The 17,791-nt window shown below is 55.2% G+C and overlaps 1 protein-coding gene across 1 annotated transcript in view; it reads right to left on the bottom strand.

Moving 5' to 3' along the window:
* Positions 1-818: 818 nt before the first annotated feature.
* Positions 819-17,791, bottom strand: part of TRAM2 (translocation associated membrane protein 2) — a 97,946-nt gene continuing 80,973 nt past the window's right edge. Inside the window, exons 5-11 of the mRNA XM_075554987.1 lie at positions 12,091-12,149; positions 11,223-11,307; positions 10,613-10,683; positions 8,984-9,088; positions 8,641-8,784; positions 7,455-7,618; positions 819-6,087 (exon numbers count right to left, since the gene is read on the bottom strand). Coding sequence (XP_075411102.1) covers positions 6,014-6,087; positions 7,455-7,618; positions 8,641-8,784; positions 8,984-9,088; positions 10,613-10,683; positions 11,223-11,307; positions 12,091-12,149 — 702 coding nt within the window. The 3' untranslated portion in view covers positions 819-6,013. The remainder of the gene's footprint in view (positions 6,088-7,454; positions 7,619-8,640; positions 8,785-8,983; positions 9,089-10,612; positions 10,684-11,222; positions 11,308-12,090; positions 12,150-17,791) is intronic.

The following is a 17,791-nucleotide window of genomic DNA, read 5'->3' as shown; positions in this document are numbered from 1 at the left end:
CGTCACTTTGAGGACTGAGGTGTGCCTGATCCAGGCCGATGGAGTTGCAATGGCCTCGTATGCACATGAAAGTTAGATACTGAATCAGGAACACCGCAGAAAACTTGGTGCGTTCGAATTATTGCGCTGGTGAAGATTACTCCAAGTACCACACACTACCCCAAGGTTGTCCCATGGTTTTTTTTTCTGCACCTGACATCCAGGATGGGCAGATCTAGATAGTACCTGGATTAATGGTTTCTTGGGGGGTATGGCAAGGGAGGGGAGGGGAAAATGGGGAGATAATAACGATAGTACTAGAAAGAAGACAATGTCCTGGAATTTATTTGGGTGATGGCAGTACAACTTTTAAAAATATGCTTGAATTATTGAATTGTGTATGTGAATCATATGCCAATAAAACTTGTTCTTAAAAAAAAAAAGAACAAATCTGTCTTGGAGAAAGTACAGCCAGAATGCTCCTTTGAAGCAAGAATGGGGAGATTTTTGGGTCATGTGCTCTGGACATGTTACCAGACAAGTCCCTGGAAAAGGGCATCATGTTCAGTAAAAAGGAGGGAGACCCGGGACCAGATCAATTGATACAGTGGCTACAGCAACGGGCTCAAACCTAACCACTGTGAGGAAGCTGTAGGACAGGGTTTTATGAGTCGGTGGCACCTAACACTATCTTATGCCAGAATCACACCCAGCATTGATCGGGAGCTGTGGACTCAGGTGACAGAAGTAAGCTTAGCACTTGGCCACAGCAAATAGACGGTGGAAAGCAGTATTCAATAGCTCACAATGAACGATACCACAGACAAGGACACTGGTAATTCTATGCCTTTTATTCAGTTATTTCAGAAAATATTTATTGATCATGTATTCCAAAATGTACATTTAAAAAATCCATACAAAACTGTCATTTCTTTTAAAACCAGAGCGAAACTGTGGAAAGAGGATTTTGAAAAAAATGTTCCCCAAAGTACAAAGGGCCCCACCCCCCGCCCCATTACATGAAAGCATAAATACGGCAGGTATAGATTTTCCTTGAGTTCCATGTTGGAATTTGGTCCATGACATGAACAGGCTAAAGTAAAAAAACGACGAGACCAATCGTCCACATTTGCATTATGCATTGCTCGGGGGCCAGCACCTCCCTCATCCTCCCGGTGCTTGTGAAACAGAACTGGAAAATGAGGTTGACAGTCTCATCACAACTCTTGAATCTGCACCCACAAAAGCAGCGGCATTGGCTACCGCTGCTGGATTCTCCCAGGTATACAGGGGGCATGTCCGCGCAGGGCTGGTTCTGAAGACTCCCTTTTTCTTCCATGGGAACTCTGCGATACCTCCCGGAGGGGCGCTGGTGATAACACAAGGGCCCCAGCCGAGCTCCCCACCCCCCACGCAGACTCACACTCCAGGGCGAGGTTGGGTTTTTGCTTCTCAACAGGTGTAACACACATGGACATCTAAGACGATGCTACATGTTGTATGAGTGGGCCACGGAAACCCGCCCAGGGTCACGACAAGGACAGCAACGAAGGGAAAGGGATGCCGGAGACCCCTCCGGTGGGTCCCACCTCTCCTCCAGCCGCAGGGCCCTGCCAGGGGCAGAAAGGCCCGTGGGACAGACCACCTGCTGGGAGAGTTATTGCACAAGCCCGAGAGCAAGGAAAAGGCAGGTTGCGGGGACGGGCAGAGGAGATGCTGCTACCCAGGGGCAGGCACAGGACTCAGGATGGCCAAGTGGGTCTTCAGCAGCCAGCGGTGGCCCGCTGTCAACCGGGTGTCTGGGCGTTACCGCTGGAGACTGGGAAGCACAAGGGAACACCTCTGCCCACACAGCCTGTGGGCTGAACGGGACACGAGCACATCAGGAGAGCTTGTCAGGACTCCTTTTTGAATACGGGGGGTGACATGAAAGAGCATGCTTCCCCCTTGCAGGGGGGTTCCCTTCCTAGACATGAATAGGTGCTTGCAGACAGACCGTGGTGCATGCTCCTGATGTAACCCAACTGAACATGGGAGAAGCCAGTGCACACCAGACTCGATCGCCATGGGGTGGGAAGGCTGAAATAAAGAAGGCAAAACTGTCACAATCTGGGTCGTTTTTACATGGAACTGCATTGAGGCACGGTGTCCTGGGCTGCCCAGGACAGAGCCCTACAGCCCTGGAGCTGGCCATGCAGTACAGGCAAAGGATGGAAGGCCGCTCGGCCAAGAAAGGCACTTCTTACACAAGCCGAGGGAGACCTCGGGACAAAGCCTTCCAGGGGTTGTGGGTCCAAGGGACCACACAGAGGAAGTGGGACCGCTTTTCTCGGTCCTGGTGCTGCTGATCCCAGGGGATGAGGGCGGGGGGCCAGGAGAGAGCCCTGGTCTTTTGCCAGCTAACATGCGAGTGAGCACTGGGGTGGGGAGTGAGCAGCTGGACCAACCACGAATGGGGAGGGATTTGTTTTTCAGATGTGCTGACAATGACCTAATTCTCCAGTAGGGTCAGCTGAAAGGTTCAAGAGCGGTGGCCCCAAAGGCCTCTCCCGAGGGACAAGGCCGTGAGCGTGAGCCGGGAAGGCAGCAGAGTGGGGGAAGTGAGACCATACCCAGGGTCACCCTAGTACACCATCCTTCAGCAAACCCTTGATGAATGTGGATTAAGGGTCCTTAGATGATTGGGAGTGGACACTTCTCACTAGTGACCCCGAGGTTCTGGGGTGCAGGAATTAGTTATCATCAAACTTCACTATTTCTTTCAGTTCCGACACAGGCAAATCAGAGCAGGGAGGCCAGAGCAGACAAAGGAAATCCACACCAAGGCCATCCCACTGGGTGGCTGGAAGTCACCTCTCATTTTAACCAACCAAACAAAAAGCCACCAGCCAACCCACAGGGTTGGACATGCTCATGTTGTGGAATCTCTGCTCCTAGCCCTCACTCTCCATTTAGCAAAGAGGTCAAAGGGCAGGCAGAAAGGAAAAACCGGCAGACACCTCGGAGCCTAACCCAGGATTCAGGGAACCCGGGTGCCAGAGAAGCAGCGGAAAGCAGGCCAGAGAGACGGGGGTCAACTTTGGTTTCTTAGATGCTGGTAAAGTTCTGCTTAGGACAGACATGCAAAGGGGTCCCAGCAACCACTTAGGCCTGGGGGCTCAGACAGGTACTGAGTTGGGGTTGCTTACACCTCTCCTCCTGGCTCAGCCTGGCACCCTCCCTCCGAGAGACCATCTATTTAGACTTGAGTAGCTCCCTTCGAAAGGAGCACGCATAGGAACAGTGAGTACAATCAGCAGAGCCCTCGATGGTAAAATAACTGCCCACCATGGAACCTCCGAGGACAGGGGTGGAGAGCATGGGGCTCCATTCTACGAGTAGCCCTTCACCCCTACCCCCTCTGCCAGGGGCTTGGGGAGCCACGCTGAAAGGCAACAGCTGCTGAGGTTGATTCTAGTCTACTCAGCTCTTGGTGAGCTCTCTGTCCTGGAGGTGTCTGCAGGGACTTCACAGGTGGCTTGGCAATTGTGCCAGGTACAGGAGAGTGTGTGTGAAGCAGAAGAAAAAAGTCAGTGGCCACACCAGCGACGTCCAGGCCCAAAACTTACTGCATGGAAGGGAACCGAGCTCCGTTCGCCTCTGGCAACGTGGTCTGAACCAACTTGCCTATGTGGTTCTGCCCTGAAATGAATGTGCCAGGCAGGCCACTGGGGAGACCAAGTGATTTACAATTATGCGCTAGCCTCCCAATCTCCCTTGAAGCCCAGGCTGCTGTGATGCCAGTCTAACCCAAGGCCAGGGATTCCTTACAGAGGAAAAGAGAGCATGCTAACTCCTCTCACTGATCACACCTCCGTCCTGTAGGAAACGGAAGGTAGGCTGACCCAGCCGTTGCACACTACGAAGGCAGTGCGGGACCATCAGAGAACATGGAGTCACATCATCTCCGGCACCCAAGGATCTTGGGCAGAGCACCGGAACCATGAAGAGAGAGGTGCTTGATGCGAGGCCTCCCGCCGACCCGCCCTCCACCAGGCACACTGCGAGCTGCCATCCACACCCACTAAAGGTGTGACTCAGCAGTCTAGCTGGGGCTCACTGACGACCGGGTGGCCTCCCGCAGAAAGCTGGTGAGACCTTGCAGAGATCCACCTGCAGAGGACTGGGGCACTGGCGAGTGCATGGTGGAGGGAGCTGGCTGGAGGAGGCCGCTGGCTAGATAGTAGGCCCAGCCTCCCTTTTACCACGCTTTCTGCTTTGTAGGCTGCAGAAGTGTCCGGGCAACACTATCCTGGCTCCCAACGGCGTTATCAGAGCAGCCCAGGGCGGTGAGCCTCCCATTTGGGCAACCTTCTCTTGAATGGTCTGATGGCATGCTGGTCAGTACAGGTGGGTGGAAACACGTCCCTGAGTCACTGGCCCGTCTATCTTCGATAACAGTGAGCTGGAGGAGGAGCGTTACCTTGATGCAAAGACCCATCTCCCCCCTTTGGGGTCAACATCCTAGGTGTGGTTTCTACACTGATGCCATGAGGGTAGTAAATGATCCCCAAGAACCACTCGCTCCCTTTCACCTTGGCAGTCAAGAAATTCCTACTTGGGAGCCGAAAACCTAACTCCCCTCTGGACATCCCCAAAAGGCACCTTGGGACTTGGCACCTTGTCTCTGGGTGCAGAAGAGGGAAAGAACACATGAGGGGAAACCGGGGCGCAGTGGGTTCTGGTCATCCACCAGAAGAGCAAACGTGAGCCAGGCCATTTCCCCAATCTACATGTGGTGGACATCAGCAAACTATTAATATCCCAACTTCAAAGGACACTCAACCAATGAGGCCAGGGGGAGACTGGCCCGGGCGACCCTCTTTGAGGTAACCAAGAGTCTGGTGTAGGACAGGAGCCCTTGAAGCTGAAGTGTTCCTGCAGCAAGAAATGAAGTCCAGGTAGCAGGTGTGGCCCCCAACAGGGCTGGCTGGAGCGGAGGGCTAGGACCAGCAGGTCCTGGTGGGGTGAGTTCACTGCTGTTTGGTTTGGTTTTGAATGCTGGTGAATTGGTTGGAGAAGCAACTGCAGATGAGGAACCTGGAGAAAAGCCTAGTTCATCGCCTATCTGCTGCCCGCTACCTCTCCGGAAAGGTCTCGGTATGCTTGGTTCTTGCTCTAGAGAGGGAAGATGGGTCCTCCTCCAGCACTTCCATGCTGGAGCGACAGCAGACTGGCTGCCATGCCAGGACCAGCCCTCTCGAGTCACGGGGCTCGACGGAATGGACCCCATCCTTCTGGACTGTCTCCTCAGGGGCCAGAGCCAAATGCCTCAGCATCCACTGCCAGGAGAGGCCTGCACAACGGTGTATGCAGAACCCTGCGGGTCACACCCGCGCCAGTCCATCAGCACCAAGGTGATGGAGATCCAGGAGGGGCAGGCTCGCTTCTTCCAGCGTGGCCCCGCAGGGACCACCCCAGGGCCTGCTCCTGGGGGTGGGGGAGGCTCCCGCCAGGAGGCTTCAGGGCATAGGTAGGTCCTGAGGCCTGAAGCTGGCTGCCAGATGATGGACAGACAGCTCTATGATTTCAGCTCCCTCCCATTGTAAAGATCAGTCACAGGGAGAGAAAAAAAAGCAATTGCACAACCAGGTAAAGTTACGAAGTAAAAAGAGAAGGCAAGGCAGCAGCAGCGGAGGCAGAGAAAGAGGAGGCTAGCAGCAAGATGACGCTGAGAAGCTGGGTCCTTAGCAAACCCAGCCCAGGGCAGAGGTGAGAGCAGGAGGACAGGGAAGGGGAGGGGGAGAGGGAGAGGGAGAGGGAGAGGGAGAGGGAGAGGAGAGTTTTTGGCTTTACTGAGGATGGTTTCTGGACCAATAAGGAGGAGAAAGCAAAGGAGTGAGAAATGGAGCCCCGCTCAGAGACAGGCTCGTGCTGTTTGAGATGGAGCAACACCTGCTGGAAGGCGACCAGGCGGGGCGGCCATGGCGAGTCCCGGCTCCTGCATCCCTCCGGGGGCCCTACCAAGACGGTTCCTGCACCCAGCACTTTGGCCTTAAGGAGACTTGAGTTTCTTAGTCCGTGGGGAGGTTCCGTTTTCTGCTTTCAGCACACCGTTTTCATGGTAACCTGCGAGGTACAGAGACAGACAGACAGACAGACAGACGTGGTGTTTGTGCTGGGCCTGGGGCAGGAGGGGGAGCAAGAGGAGGGGCCTGGCAGCGCAGGGAACCCGATCAGCACTGCTGCTGCACACACACAGGGCATGGGGCACACAGGCTGCCAAGTGCCAGGAACAGTGTGGACGTAGGGCTCCCGGCCCCCAGCATCTTGGACAAGCAGCCCAGATTGAGAGGCTGTGAGACAGTTTATTGTGCCGGGTCTTGGGCTGCCCTTTGTACCAAGGTGGCTAGGATGCCCCGAGGTGACATGGGGACAGGCAGAGACCAGGCTGGCTTGCTCTGAGGCTGGGGCTGCCTTCTCGCTGACACCACATGGTTGGTGCCTATGTCCTGCTTCCTCTCAGGGCCCCTGCAGGTTACTGGCCCTTTGAGCAATAATCAGGGCTGGTGAGCACAGAGGGAGGGGTGCTGAGTCCTGCCTGCTGCCTGCAGGTGTATGTTGTTATTTTTTTTTTTAGACATCATTTTATTGGGCGTTCTTACAGCTCTTACAACAATTCATACATCAATTGTATCAGACACATTTGTACACATGCTGCTATTGTACCTCCTGCATGCTGGAAGCGGAGGTGGAAGCCTGGCCATGGTTGCATGCTGCCCTGCCACATCTGCCCTGCATGTGTCTGCTTCAAAGGCACCCCAGCCTGCGCCAAGCAGGCTGCCTCTCAGAGAGGTCGGTGAGTCAGACACAGGTCCTGGTGCAGACAAGGCCCTGGGCAGCAGGTAAGTGCAAGGCCGCTGGTGCCGAGAGCAGGTGGCAGGACGAACAGAGAGGTGGGTGTCCCACCCCTACGGCCCGCTCTGTGTGGTCACCTTGACTTGTTCCCGAAGACAGAGGAGTAGTGGAAACCTGGGAGGCAGAGCAGGCTGAGACTCAGAGCAAGAGGGCAGGTGAGGACAGAGCCCGCTGTGCAGGGGACAGGCAGCTGCAGCGGCTGAACTTGGCTGGAGTCCACAAGCTGCCTTAAGGCAGGCTCCCCGCCAGAGCCCCACCCTGGCCCTGCCCTCCAGTGGTGGTGGTGGTGGTGGTGGTGGTGGTGGTGGCGAGATACCCAGTCGAGGAAAGGCTAGCACCGCCCACAATCTGTCCCTGGCCTCTGCCCAGCCACGTGCCAGCAAGGCCCTGGCAGGAGCCTTAGAGCCCCGGGCTCATGGGAGGGAGTCAGGAAGGAGGAGCTACAGGCTGGGTCAAACAGCCTCTGGACGGAGTCCCAGCTCAGCCCAGACTCGTGTGTGTGTGTGTGTGTGTGTGTGTGTGTGTGTGTATGAGCGCGCGCTTGCGAATGGGTATGCATGGTCGGGGCTGGCACTCACCAGACTCCCTCTTGATGGGCCTGGCTGGTAGTCGAGGGGCGGCTGGGACTCTCCGCTTGGCACTCTGTTCATTCCAGGATTCTCGCCAGTGCCGCAGCTGGGAGTGGATGAAGCGCCACATGAGCCAGGCTTGGGCAGCACACACCAGCAGCAGCACACACAGCCTAGGCGGAGAGACACAGGGAGCTGAGGGCCAGCCTGGCTCACAGTTCCCTGACTCCAGGTAAGGAGTCCCCTCAGACCACCATCACCAGGAAGGGGGCAGGTTCCATGCTGACCCGCCACCCCTCTGACTTCCTCTGCCCCAGCACCACCTTGCTTCTGTTCTGTTGACTTCAGGGGAGGTGTCATGTCGGGGGCTGGGGAGACAGGCAAGGCCCTGGCCCAAGGCATATGTCCAGTCCTGCACTGTGCTACTCCCCGGCCGGGGTGGGGTCCATTTCTCTCTCTCTGTGTGCCTTTAGCACATAGCACGGCTCGCCTAAGTCCCATCAATACCACAGGGGTTCAGTGAGCTGAGCACTACCAAACCCAAACCAAACTCGCTGCCATCGGGTTGATGCTAACGCACAGGGGCCTGCAGGACAGGGTAGACCTGCCCTGTGCGTTTCCCAGACTGTAACTCTCCATGGGAGCAGAACGCCTCGTCTTTCTCCTACAGAGTGGCTGGTGGCTATGATTATGGTTAGCCGTCCAACTCATAAGCACTGTATCGCCAGGGCTCCTAGAAGCTGAACGATAATGAAGCTGACGTCATTCAGCAAGCACAGCGTCTCATCTTGTGCACCATTGAGAAGCTGAGTGACCATGGACAAGCCACACCCTCTTGGGCCCAGGGCTCCTGGAAACAGCACGGAAGGTGGCCACTAGCTGCTGGCACCTGGTTTTAAAGGGCTCAAGTAGAGTTGGAATGAAGCAGGTAAGACTTCTTATGCCCTGCCAAGCCGTGGGCAAGGGTTGGGGCTTCGCACTGGGACTGAGACCCTGAGCGCAGTCTGAGCAGCCCTGGGCCAGGGAGCAGAGAGGTCTGAATGGGGCAGAATGCTGTTTCTCATCTCCAGCTGCGCCCCATCCAGTTCCAGAGGTTCCCACCTACGTAACAGCGTGCAGAGCCTCGCAGGCCCACCTCCCTGACCCTGCAGAGTGGAGAAGGCTCTGGAGAAAGCTCCGACTTGGCCTCACTCACCTGCAAAGCAAAGTGTTAAAGTTGCCTTTCTCAGGCTCAAACGCCTGGTTTTCCGTGCGCGCAAGTCCGAAGCCGATGGCCAGCACGGCCAGGGTGAGGATGAAGAGGCGGGTGAGTCCAAACACAGCGGCCCAGGCGCTGAACCTGCTCCAGGAGAGCAAAGGGGGAGACATCAGCCTTGAGGCCACAGGAGGCACCTTTGCCCAGGTCTCTGGAGGGTGCCCCAAGCAAGGAGAGGTCCCGAGGGCAGGCCTGGGAGGGACGGGCTAGCTAGGCAGGAGAGAAGAGGGGAAGCAGGCAGGCAGTGCACACCGGGGGACAGGCCCTTCGCTCAGGCACTTACAGTTTCTCGTTGTTCTCGTCAGCGAAGTAGAAGAGCCGGGCCAGGTGGAAGAGGGACTCGGTGCAGTACTGCAGCAGCAGTAAGATCAGGCCCAGGCGGCTCAGGCTGAGGGGACAGACAGCAGCCTGACGCTTCTCCCTGCGCGCCCGCCCGGCCCCGCCAGCTACCCTGAGCTTCTGTGCTGGCTGCTACCTTGGGGCCCTCGCACGTACTGTTCCATCTGCCTGCACACCATCAGGCTGTCAGCCCTCAGGCCTCAGAAAGGCCTGCTCACCACACCACATGTGCCAAAGGGACAAGTCACTCCGTTACGTCTGCCTGCTCTGTTCACTCCCGTGTGCGGCCCTCAGTGCCCGCTGCCTGGGGAAACTAATCCATGCCTGTTTCCTTATCTGCAGTCTGACTCCTGCTAGACTGGGAGCCCCGGGAGACCAGGGGCCTGGTCGGCTCCTTGGGATGAGCCCAGGCCTGTGAGGAAAGAATCAGGGACCCCAAAGCCAAGCTGAACCAAATGAAGCCCCGCATCCGGCCACATCAAAGTCTGTCCTCCTTGGGAAAGTTCCCACACTCACTCAGGTGTGAAAACTCAGAGAGAATGTGGGGAGGCCGGGCTCCCTAGAGGATCCTGCAAGAGAGGCTGCTGGGCCTTGCAAGGTGGCAGCCTCTCGGGACCGTGGAGAGCCTGCAGTTCCCATCCCATTCTTCCTCCTACACCGAGGCACAGAACTCAGTCCAGGCAGCAACTCCAGCCACCGTCGGAGGTGCAGAGAGGACCTTAAAGCCTCCTCCACCTGTGAGAACACTGCATGGACCCCTTCTGCCTGAATTCCACCCTGGCTCTCCCCACACGCTGCTACATGGCAGTGTGAGCTGGCCTCCGTGCCCACCCTGCAGGAACACAGGGCACCCAAGAGCTGGGCGGGTCCCAACACACGCGGCTCATCGGACACTGACGCTGCTCCAGGTTTCCGGGGACAGGCCCTCTGGCGGGTGGGTGATTGAGCACCACCACCCTCCCTGACCCCACCTCCCCGAGTCCATCCCTCTCTCTGGGTGTTTGCTGTGTGGACTCGGGGGACAAGGGGCCCTGGGACTTCTAGGCCCCTCACATGTAGCGAGTTCTCAAGAGGCAGGGTAATTCCCTATCCAGCTGTGATACAAGCTCAAGAGTGTCAGTCGAGGCAGCGAGGACACAGGTTCGGCAATGCGGTTCTCTGCATTAAGGAGACGCTCAAGGCCCAACAGTACCCAGCTGGCTCTCAGGTAGAATAATCTAGGCAAGCCCGATGGGAGGGCGCTCCAGCAGCACCTGCCCGGGCACTGAGAGGCAGAGCCCGGATTCCGGCTGCCTTCAGGCACCGCTGCTTCTCGTGACCCTTGCCCCGTTCCTGCTCAGGTCCCAGTGGCCATGCTCCTGGGCGCCACGCTGTCCTCATCGGCATCTGTGACTGCCCCTGCTGCTGGGCTGAGGACGAGTCACTGAAGGGAAGGGACTCCAGCTTGAACTCTCCTGGCATTCCCAGGTCCTACCCTACCCTCGCCATGCAGTGAACAAACGCACGCGCACACCCACGCAGGCAGGGGCCGCAGCGGGCCAGGAAACGTGGCCGGCCGCAGGCTCTCACTCACTTTAAGAGGTATGCGCCCGCGATGTGGGCCAGGTACAGGCAGATGTACTGGAGCTGCCGGGGAATTTCCTCCTGAGGATGGAAGATCCAGACAGAAGTGTTACTTTTCCTTAAATAAAGAGGCAGGTGGAGGTGGAGGTGGGGAGGGTCTGGGCAGAGGAGTGAGGGAGGGCCAGACCCCAAGTCACCCCCGAGTCCCAGGAGCAGGGCGGCTGAGAAGTCTGCCGGGGAGGCAGGCAGCTAACAGCTGGGTGGCAAAGGGCAAGGTTTGGGTTGATAAAGGCAGGCTTTGGAAACAATTCCGATGAAAATTATATTTACAAAAAGAGGTTGCAGACAGGGTAAAACCTTTGCATCCACTGTCTAGAATCCCCGGAGTGAGATTCCCCAAGGCTGAATGCGTGCTATGGACAGCAGGCAGGAGCTTGGCAGTGGGGATTAAATGCCTGAGGAGGAAGACTGCTCTGGGATTGACTCAGCATTTACCTTACCTGTCTCCCCTTTCCCTCACCTGACTTTGGGGAAAGGGGGGGCGCCGGCTCCAGGGACGACAGCGTTGGGGGTGGGGTGGGGTGGGCGAAGGGCAGCCAGAGGAAGGAGTGAGTACTCACCTTCCGCACCTTCTGGAAATACAGCTCGGGAAGTGCGTGCAGCCAGTAGGCCAGCTGACACAGGTAGAAAAACTTCACCTGGAAGCTGGAGACAAGGGAGCCAGTCGCACAGGTGGGATGGAGGGCAAGAGATCCTCGAGGGTGCTCCCCACACCCTCGGAGATAGGATCAGGGGCCAAGGGCACCCACCATCGCCACCTTCCTGAGCCTGGACACCCTGGCGCTCAGAGAGCCCGCTGCCCTCTTTCCATACCTACGGCTTCTGAAAGCGACACTGAATGTTCACAGAGACCAACAGAATGACAAAGATGGGGAGGAGGGCTTCGGGGTGGAGGGGAGGAGGGGCAGAGAAGGGCGCAGTCACTCAGGTACCGAGGAGTGAACGACTCTGAGCCACAAATACAGGCTCTCGAGCAGCGAGCTGCAAGGGGCCCTGGGATGCTGCTGCTCCAGGGTCTTGGGAAAGGAGAAGAGATGTCTCCTGAGGGAGGTCTTGCCCTTCTTGGCAGCACAGAGAACCCCTGAGGAAGAGAAAAGGGCCAGGAAGGCCACCTCGCCATGTGGGTAGGGGTGAGGTGCCTCAGCCAGGGCATGTGGGCAGGGGCAAGGTGCTAGGAACTCAAGTGGTCGCCATGGAGGCATAGAGCCTGAAACCTGTACAGAGGCATGCTGCATTGGCATCTGTTCCCGTGGCTCAGGCGTTGAGGGTCTCTGGCTTTGAGAGTCTCTGTGGAAAGCCCGAATGAGCTCCCAGGGGATGGTGCAGACCCGCTGCCAGCTGGCCTCACACAGTGCTGGCCACAAGGCGGAAAGGAGAAGCCAGGGAGCAGCTTGCCTGTCCCCTGGGGCAGGATGAGGACATACTCACGGGAGATACACGTGTGGGTAGTCCTCCCAGAGGCTTCTGGGGTTCGTTAAATACCCTTCCTGTAGTGAGAGAGAGAGAGGAGGCAGCACTGAGGGATGGAATGGGAGACCGACTGGAGGACCCAGGCCCCAGCCACCTAAAAGAGGTGGGACCAGACCTGGCAACGCCAGCGTGCAGGACCTCTGGGCATGGCACCCACTCACATCTGGCATCTTCTTTCTTCTGAAAGGGCCCCCGTGTGGCAGGAAGAGCACATGGCCTGTGTCTGAATAAGAGCCTGGTGGTGCCCGCTGCAACCTCTGAGCCAGTGCAGGAATCCCCTTGTGCTTCAGTTAGCTCTTCTGTAAAGCACAGATTCCAAAGCCCTGCCCTCCCAGTGCCACTGCGGGACTGGATCTGTGCCAGCCTGTGCAGGAATAGAGCGCTGAGCCTGCCATGTGCGTGGGCACTCAGGAAAGACCTGCAGGACGAGTGAGCGGGTGGCCTCTGGAGTCACCATGGACTGGAATAGACGAGCAGCCCCTAATGCTCGCCCTGAGCCTCGGCCTCCTGCGTTTATCACCAGCGTCGCTGTTGCTCTTCACCTCCATTCCCCTGTCAGCTCCTTCCTGTGGAGTGTCTGCTGCTCATCTCTCTCTACAGTTTTAGCATCTAGTCCAGTGCCTGGGACACACTGGGCATCTGGAGACACAGGGTGACAGGTAGAATTCTCGACTGAAATACAACAAATGCTCCTCTAGATGGACAGCTGAGTCCACAACCAGACAGGGAAACCCCCATCCCAAGACCAGGTGCTCAAAGCCAGAGTGGGGGTGACGCTGTGATAGCCCAGGGGGTACTAGTCTAAGGGGTAAGGTTTCCGTGCCCAGAGGGCACTAAGATCCTTGTGCAAAAGCAGGGCACTTGAAGGACTCCAGCCTGGGAAGAGTAAACCTCAAAGAGATTGCTGAGCAACACAAGAGGCGTCCCCCTTAGCCTGAAATGACAGCCCACATTTCTTAACTCAAGTTCGGAGTTCAATTTCTTACTACCTGCATGGGCCAGGAATCACACAGCTAAGAAATGAGTATAAATCGTATTCTTGGACCAGAGATATGCCCTCACCCGAGGATGTGCAGGATGCCCAGATAGATCCTTAACTGTAAGGATGGGTTTATGACCTAAGATCAAGAAATTCAGGAGGAAACAAATAGGAACAAGAGTCAGCTAATACTACAAGGGTCCAACAAGAGGGTGCTATTCAGATGGATGAATGAATGAATGAACGAATGAACGATGATCGCTTAGGGATTTCCCTCCTGAGGAAAGAAGAACCTATCAGTCAAGCAGAGAAGCTGAGATCAGTGTGGCCTCATTTGAGAAATAGGAAAGTTAAAGCACAGATGAGAAGATGTCCAGAAATTAGCTGGTTTTTCAGCAAAAGCTGAAAATTTTGAGTTGGGCCACCAACCTTCTGGTCCAGTAACCTCAGGCCTTTGTCTTGTCATTGTGATTGGATTTTTTGTTTGTTTGCTTAGTATGGTTTTGTATGATTATGTTTTGTTTGGAATGGTTTTCTGTACATGAGATCCAGAATAGGTTGGTCTATAGAGACAGCAACTGGATAAGGGCATGACGGGGGAGGCTAGGGGGAAAGGGGAGCTAACAAGAATGCCTATCAGGTGATGAAACACATCACTAACCTCTAGCTCCTTAATTTTTCCTCCCCCTTACGATTACAGTCTTTGTTTTACCTCATCAATCTTGTTAGACTTACAGATGTTCACATATAACACTTGCTATCTATGTTCATTAAGAGTATTCGATGCATGAAAACCAAGAAAGATAACCCTGAGAAACAATAGCAGGAGTAGTGATTCCCTGAGGGCACAGGAAGAGTGGGGGGAGGGGAACTGGCAGCAGTGACGACTGTACAACCCCACAAGAGGGGAGTGGACAACAGAATTGCAGGAGGGTAGATATATTGTATGGTATGAGATGCCATAATAATAATAATAATAATAATATTAATAACGATTACTTGGGGGTGGAGGAAATGGAGGGAAGCTTATATCAAGGAGTTCAAGAAAAAAGAAAATGTTTTTAAACTGATGGTGGTAGCAATTATAAAATTATGCTTGATCTAACTGAATTGTGGACTGTTATAATATCTGTAAGAGCTCCCAATAAAATGATTACTAAAAAAACAATGCATATGATATGAGAAAAAAAGTTCTGAAATTGATTTTAATATGATCGAATGATTACATTGTAAGACAATGTGAAATATATGACAATAAGACGCTTTTGGAAAAATAACGTCAGACCGGCAGCTTCGGTCAGGCAGAGGATAAAATGGGTGGGGGCTTTGCTGAGGAAGCTGAGAACCACAGGCAGGCACACTGGGGTTGGAATTAGGAGATACGCAATCCTGAGAGGAGAGAGTCCACATCGTTCTAGATCATTGCCTTTCAGATTTCCAGTTTTCCACATTTCCCAGTGGAGACCCATCACCCACCCTTTAGTTCCCAAACGTCCGCTGACGTATGCACAGGCATGTGGAGTATAATCCACAGCCCCAAACCCACAACCTTGCACAGCATGGGTGAAATGACCTGCGTCCAACCAGACGCATGCACCAGGGTTGCCATGGTAACCCAGATTTGAAAGAAAAGATCTCAGTCCAACCCCTATGGCCTCATTGCTAATCTCTCACAGCCACCTCCCTCACCCAGCTGCAGAGACTGAGGGACAGACAGGGAAGCTCTGGGCTTTTATGGGGGGTGCAGTGAGCGGGGATTAAGCACCTACAGACAGTCACATTGTTGACTTTGGCCTCCCTTCCCCCCCCCCCCCTGCAGCAGACCCTCTCTAGGCGCTCAGAACGGTGAGGGGGCTTCACGTAGTTTGTGGGAAATAGGCATGGAACGATAACGGGATTCTCCCACCAGCTTTTCACAGCAGCCCCCTCCTATGTGGCCTTCCGCATTCTCGATGTCACCCTGGAGAAGTGGAGGTGACAGCACACCTTCCCAGGGGCAGTGGCCGCGCGTTTAATGAGGAAAATGGTACTTCTGGGACTGCGGTGGGAGAGCGATTTCTGCCCAAAAAAAAAAAAAATCCAGGCCACGAGAAGCAGCCGCCCTGGGAGAAACCTAAAGGCCTGGTCTGTGGCTTTTCAACAGAAACCCGCCTCGGCTCGGCCTCTGGGTTAGGCGACTAAGAGGTCAGAACTTGGAGGGCCAAGCAGAGAAAACTCCCCAGAAACATGCCGCCTCCTGCTCACAAAATGTCCCGTCCAAGGGGTCGTGGAGGGGGAGGCCCTGGGGGGGCGGGGGCAGAGGGAGCCAGAGGAAAAATGACTCACTGCTCTGAGAACAGCCTTTTCCAGGCCGCTGGCCAAGCAGCTGGCTTGGCCTGCTGGGGCTAGGCTCACCCTCCGAGTCCACAAGGAGGCACGTTTGGCGAAGCAAGCTGCGCCCCCAAATCACATCCCCCCTCGGACCTCGCCTGGGGCTGCTTCTGAAGCCTGAGGTCCCCTGGGTCTGCATATCCATCGGGTGCTAACCAAGGCCTGAGCAAGCTGGAGCTCCCCGCCCCTGCCCTGCCCTCCCCTCCCCGAGCTGGCTGCTTTTTGAGTACAGGAAGGAAAAAGAGCCATAAAGCCAGCAGAACTCAGTCTGAACACAGCTGGCTGCCACCAAGACTCAGATAGGCTTCATGTCATCGTCAGGGGAAAAAGTAAATATCAAAGAATAAACACGCATCCAAATGTCTACTCTCCGGGGTCCAACTAACCAAAGCAACATGGGAGGGCAGGCAGGAACTGTGGGGGCCAGTGGGGAGGTGAGAACAGATGCCCAGCTTGAGAAATGTCATCCACGTCGCTGTTGGTCCCCATGGCTTTCTGAGACTGGACACTTAATAGGAGAGGAAAGCCACCTCTTTCTCCCACAGAGTAGTTGGAGGTCTCGAACTGCTGGCCCTGCGGTTAGCAGCCCAACATATAACGCACTATGCCACCAGGGTTCCTGCATCTATCTATCTCTGTCAGTGTCTCAGGCTCTACCCACAGCTACTCTAACACGACCGTGGAAACCAGTCCTGACACGAAGCACCCCCATTCAAGGCGTTTCCCTCAACTAGGTTCCCCCTGCGCAGGGCATTTCAGGTTTTAAAAACGATGAAGTCTGACATCCCAGGGCTGTTGGCCCAGGGAAATAAGATGCCCCTGCATCCTGCTTTCTCCAGGGGTACGGGTTGCTGGGCTTGCCCTCTTTGGACAATGGACAGCAGCTCAAAGGCGATTCCAAGTGGAGAGAAATTGTTGGCTGCTCGGTCCACACTCCCAGAACTCTCCTGGTCTAGGGGCCGAGAGCAACACCTGAATCAAACATCAAAACAAAACTGGATGTTTCTAGTGGGCGGGATTGTGGGAACACTTTGCTATATTTTTATGTTTTATAGTTTTCTGTATTGTCCTCTTGGGGGTGGGGATTATCTCTGGGTTTAATTTAAAAATAAATCAATGAATTACTTGGTAATGGTAAAGGTGAAATGGTAAGGGTTTAGAAAAGGGACACGTTTGTAATGTACTCGCCCATTCTCTCTGCCAGTATTTATGAAAGCACTTCGCATCTGCTCCACAAAGACTTTCAGCCTCAGAAACCCTACACAGGTGAGTCGGAACGGTCTAGATGGCAGTGGGGCAGAGCCTGCTCACATGCCGCTCAGGTTGTGGGAGAGTCAGACAACAGAGCATGCTCATGGGGGAGGGGGGGAGGTGTGGATGCCAAGGAGGAACTAGTCCTGGGATGTCGGGAGGTTGAGTCCTTGAGCAGAGAAAAGCAACAGGGCAAAGCCCCGGAGCAGGAAGGATCCGGAGGGTCCGAGGAGCACTGCCGGGCAGAGGGGAGCTAGACCAGAGCTGGGGAGTGGTGTGAGCCGAGATGAATGAGATCAGCCAGCGGGCAAGGCTCGGGTCACATGAGCGAGGAAGGGAAAGTGCGCTGCACGTTAGAAGGCATGATTTGGTTCGTGTTTTGAGCAGATCCATCTGCCGGAGCAGGAGACGGACAGGGTGAGGATAGATGGACACGCATGGAAGCAGACTCCTTCTGGAAGGAAGGAAGGTATCCTGTGGCCCAGGCAGTGGTTGGATGCAGGGCGGCTCTCTCGGCAATACTGACGTGCCGGTGGACGATTGATTCCCTCGGGTGGGGACTGTCCTGTGTCCTGTAGGGTGTTTGCAGCATCCCTTACCTCCACCCACTAGATGCCAGCGACCCACTGCCGAGTGTCCCCTGGGAGGGAACTCCCCCCGGCTTGAACACCAATGACCTAGGGGTTTCTGTGAGGGTGGAGGCAGGCCCTGTTGGTGCAGCGTGCGAGAAAAAGAGAGGCAGCAAGAAGAATTCGCGGCACAACATTAAAGCGCACCGGCTCTGACCATCAGAACAAACCTAGAGAGACGACCCCTGGACTGAGAGTTTCTAAAGGACCTGGCAGGGGACGAGAAATGGAAGGCAAACAGCGAGTTCAAGGAAGAAGAAATGTCCTGGAATTGATGGTGGTGATGGCCACGCAACGCTTCCGAAAGCGAGGGAACTAGTCAAAGGTACACTATGTGAACTGTATGTCGGTGAACCTGTTAAAAATCAACTAATAGGGGAAAAAACCCAAACACAAAACAATGATTAGCTTTTCCAAGAAGAATGCTATA

The sequence above is a fragment of the Tenrec ecaudatus genome, chromosome 7 (assembly GCF_050624435.1).
Source record: "Tenrec ecaudatus isolate mTenEca1 chromosome 7, mTenEca1.hap1, whole genome shotgun sequence".
Lineage (NCBI taxonomy): Eukaryota > Metazoa > Chordata > Mammalia > Afrosoricida > Tenrecidae > Tenrec > Tenrec ecaudatus.
Note: the sequence above shows the minus strand (reverse complement) of the source record. Positions and strands in the feature narration are given on the sequence as shown.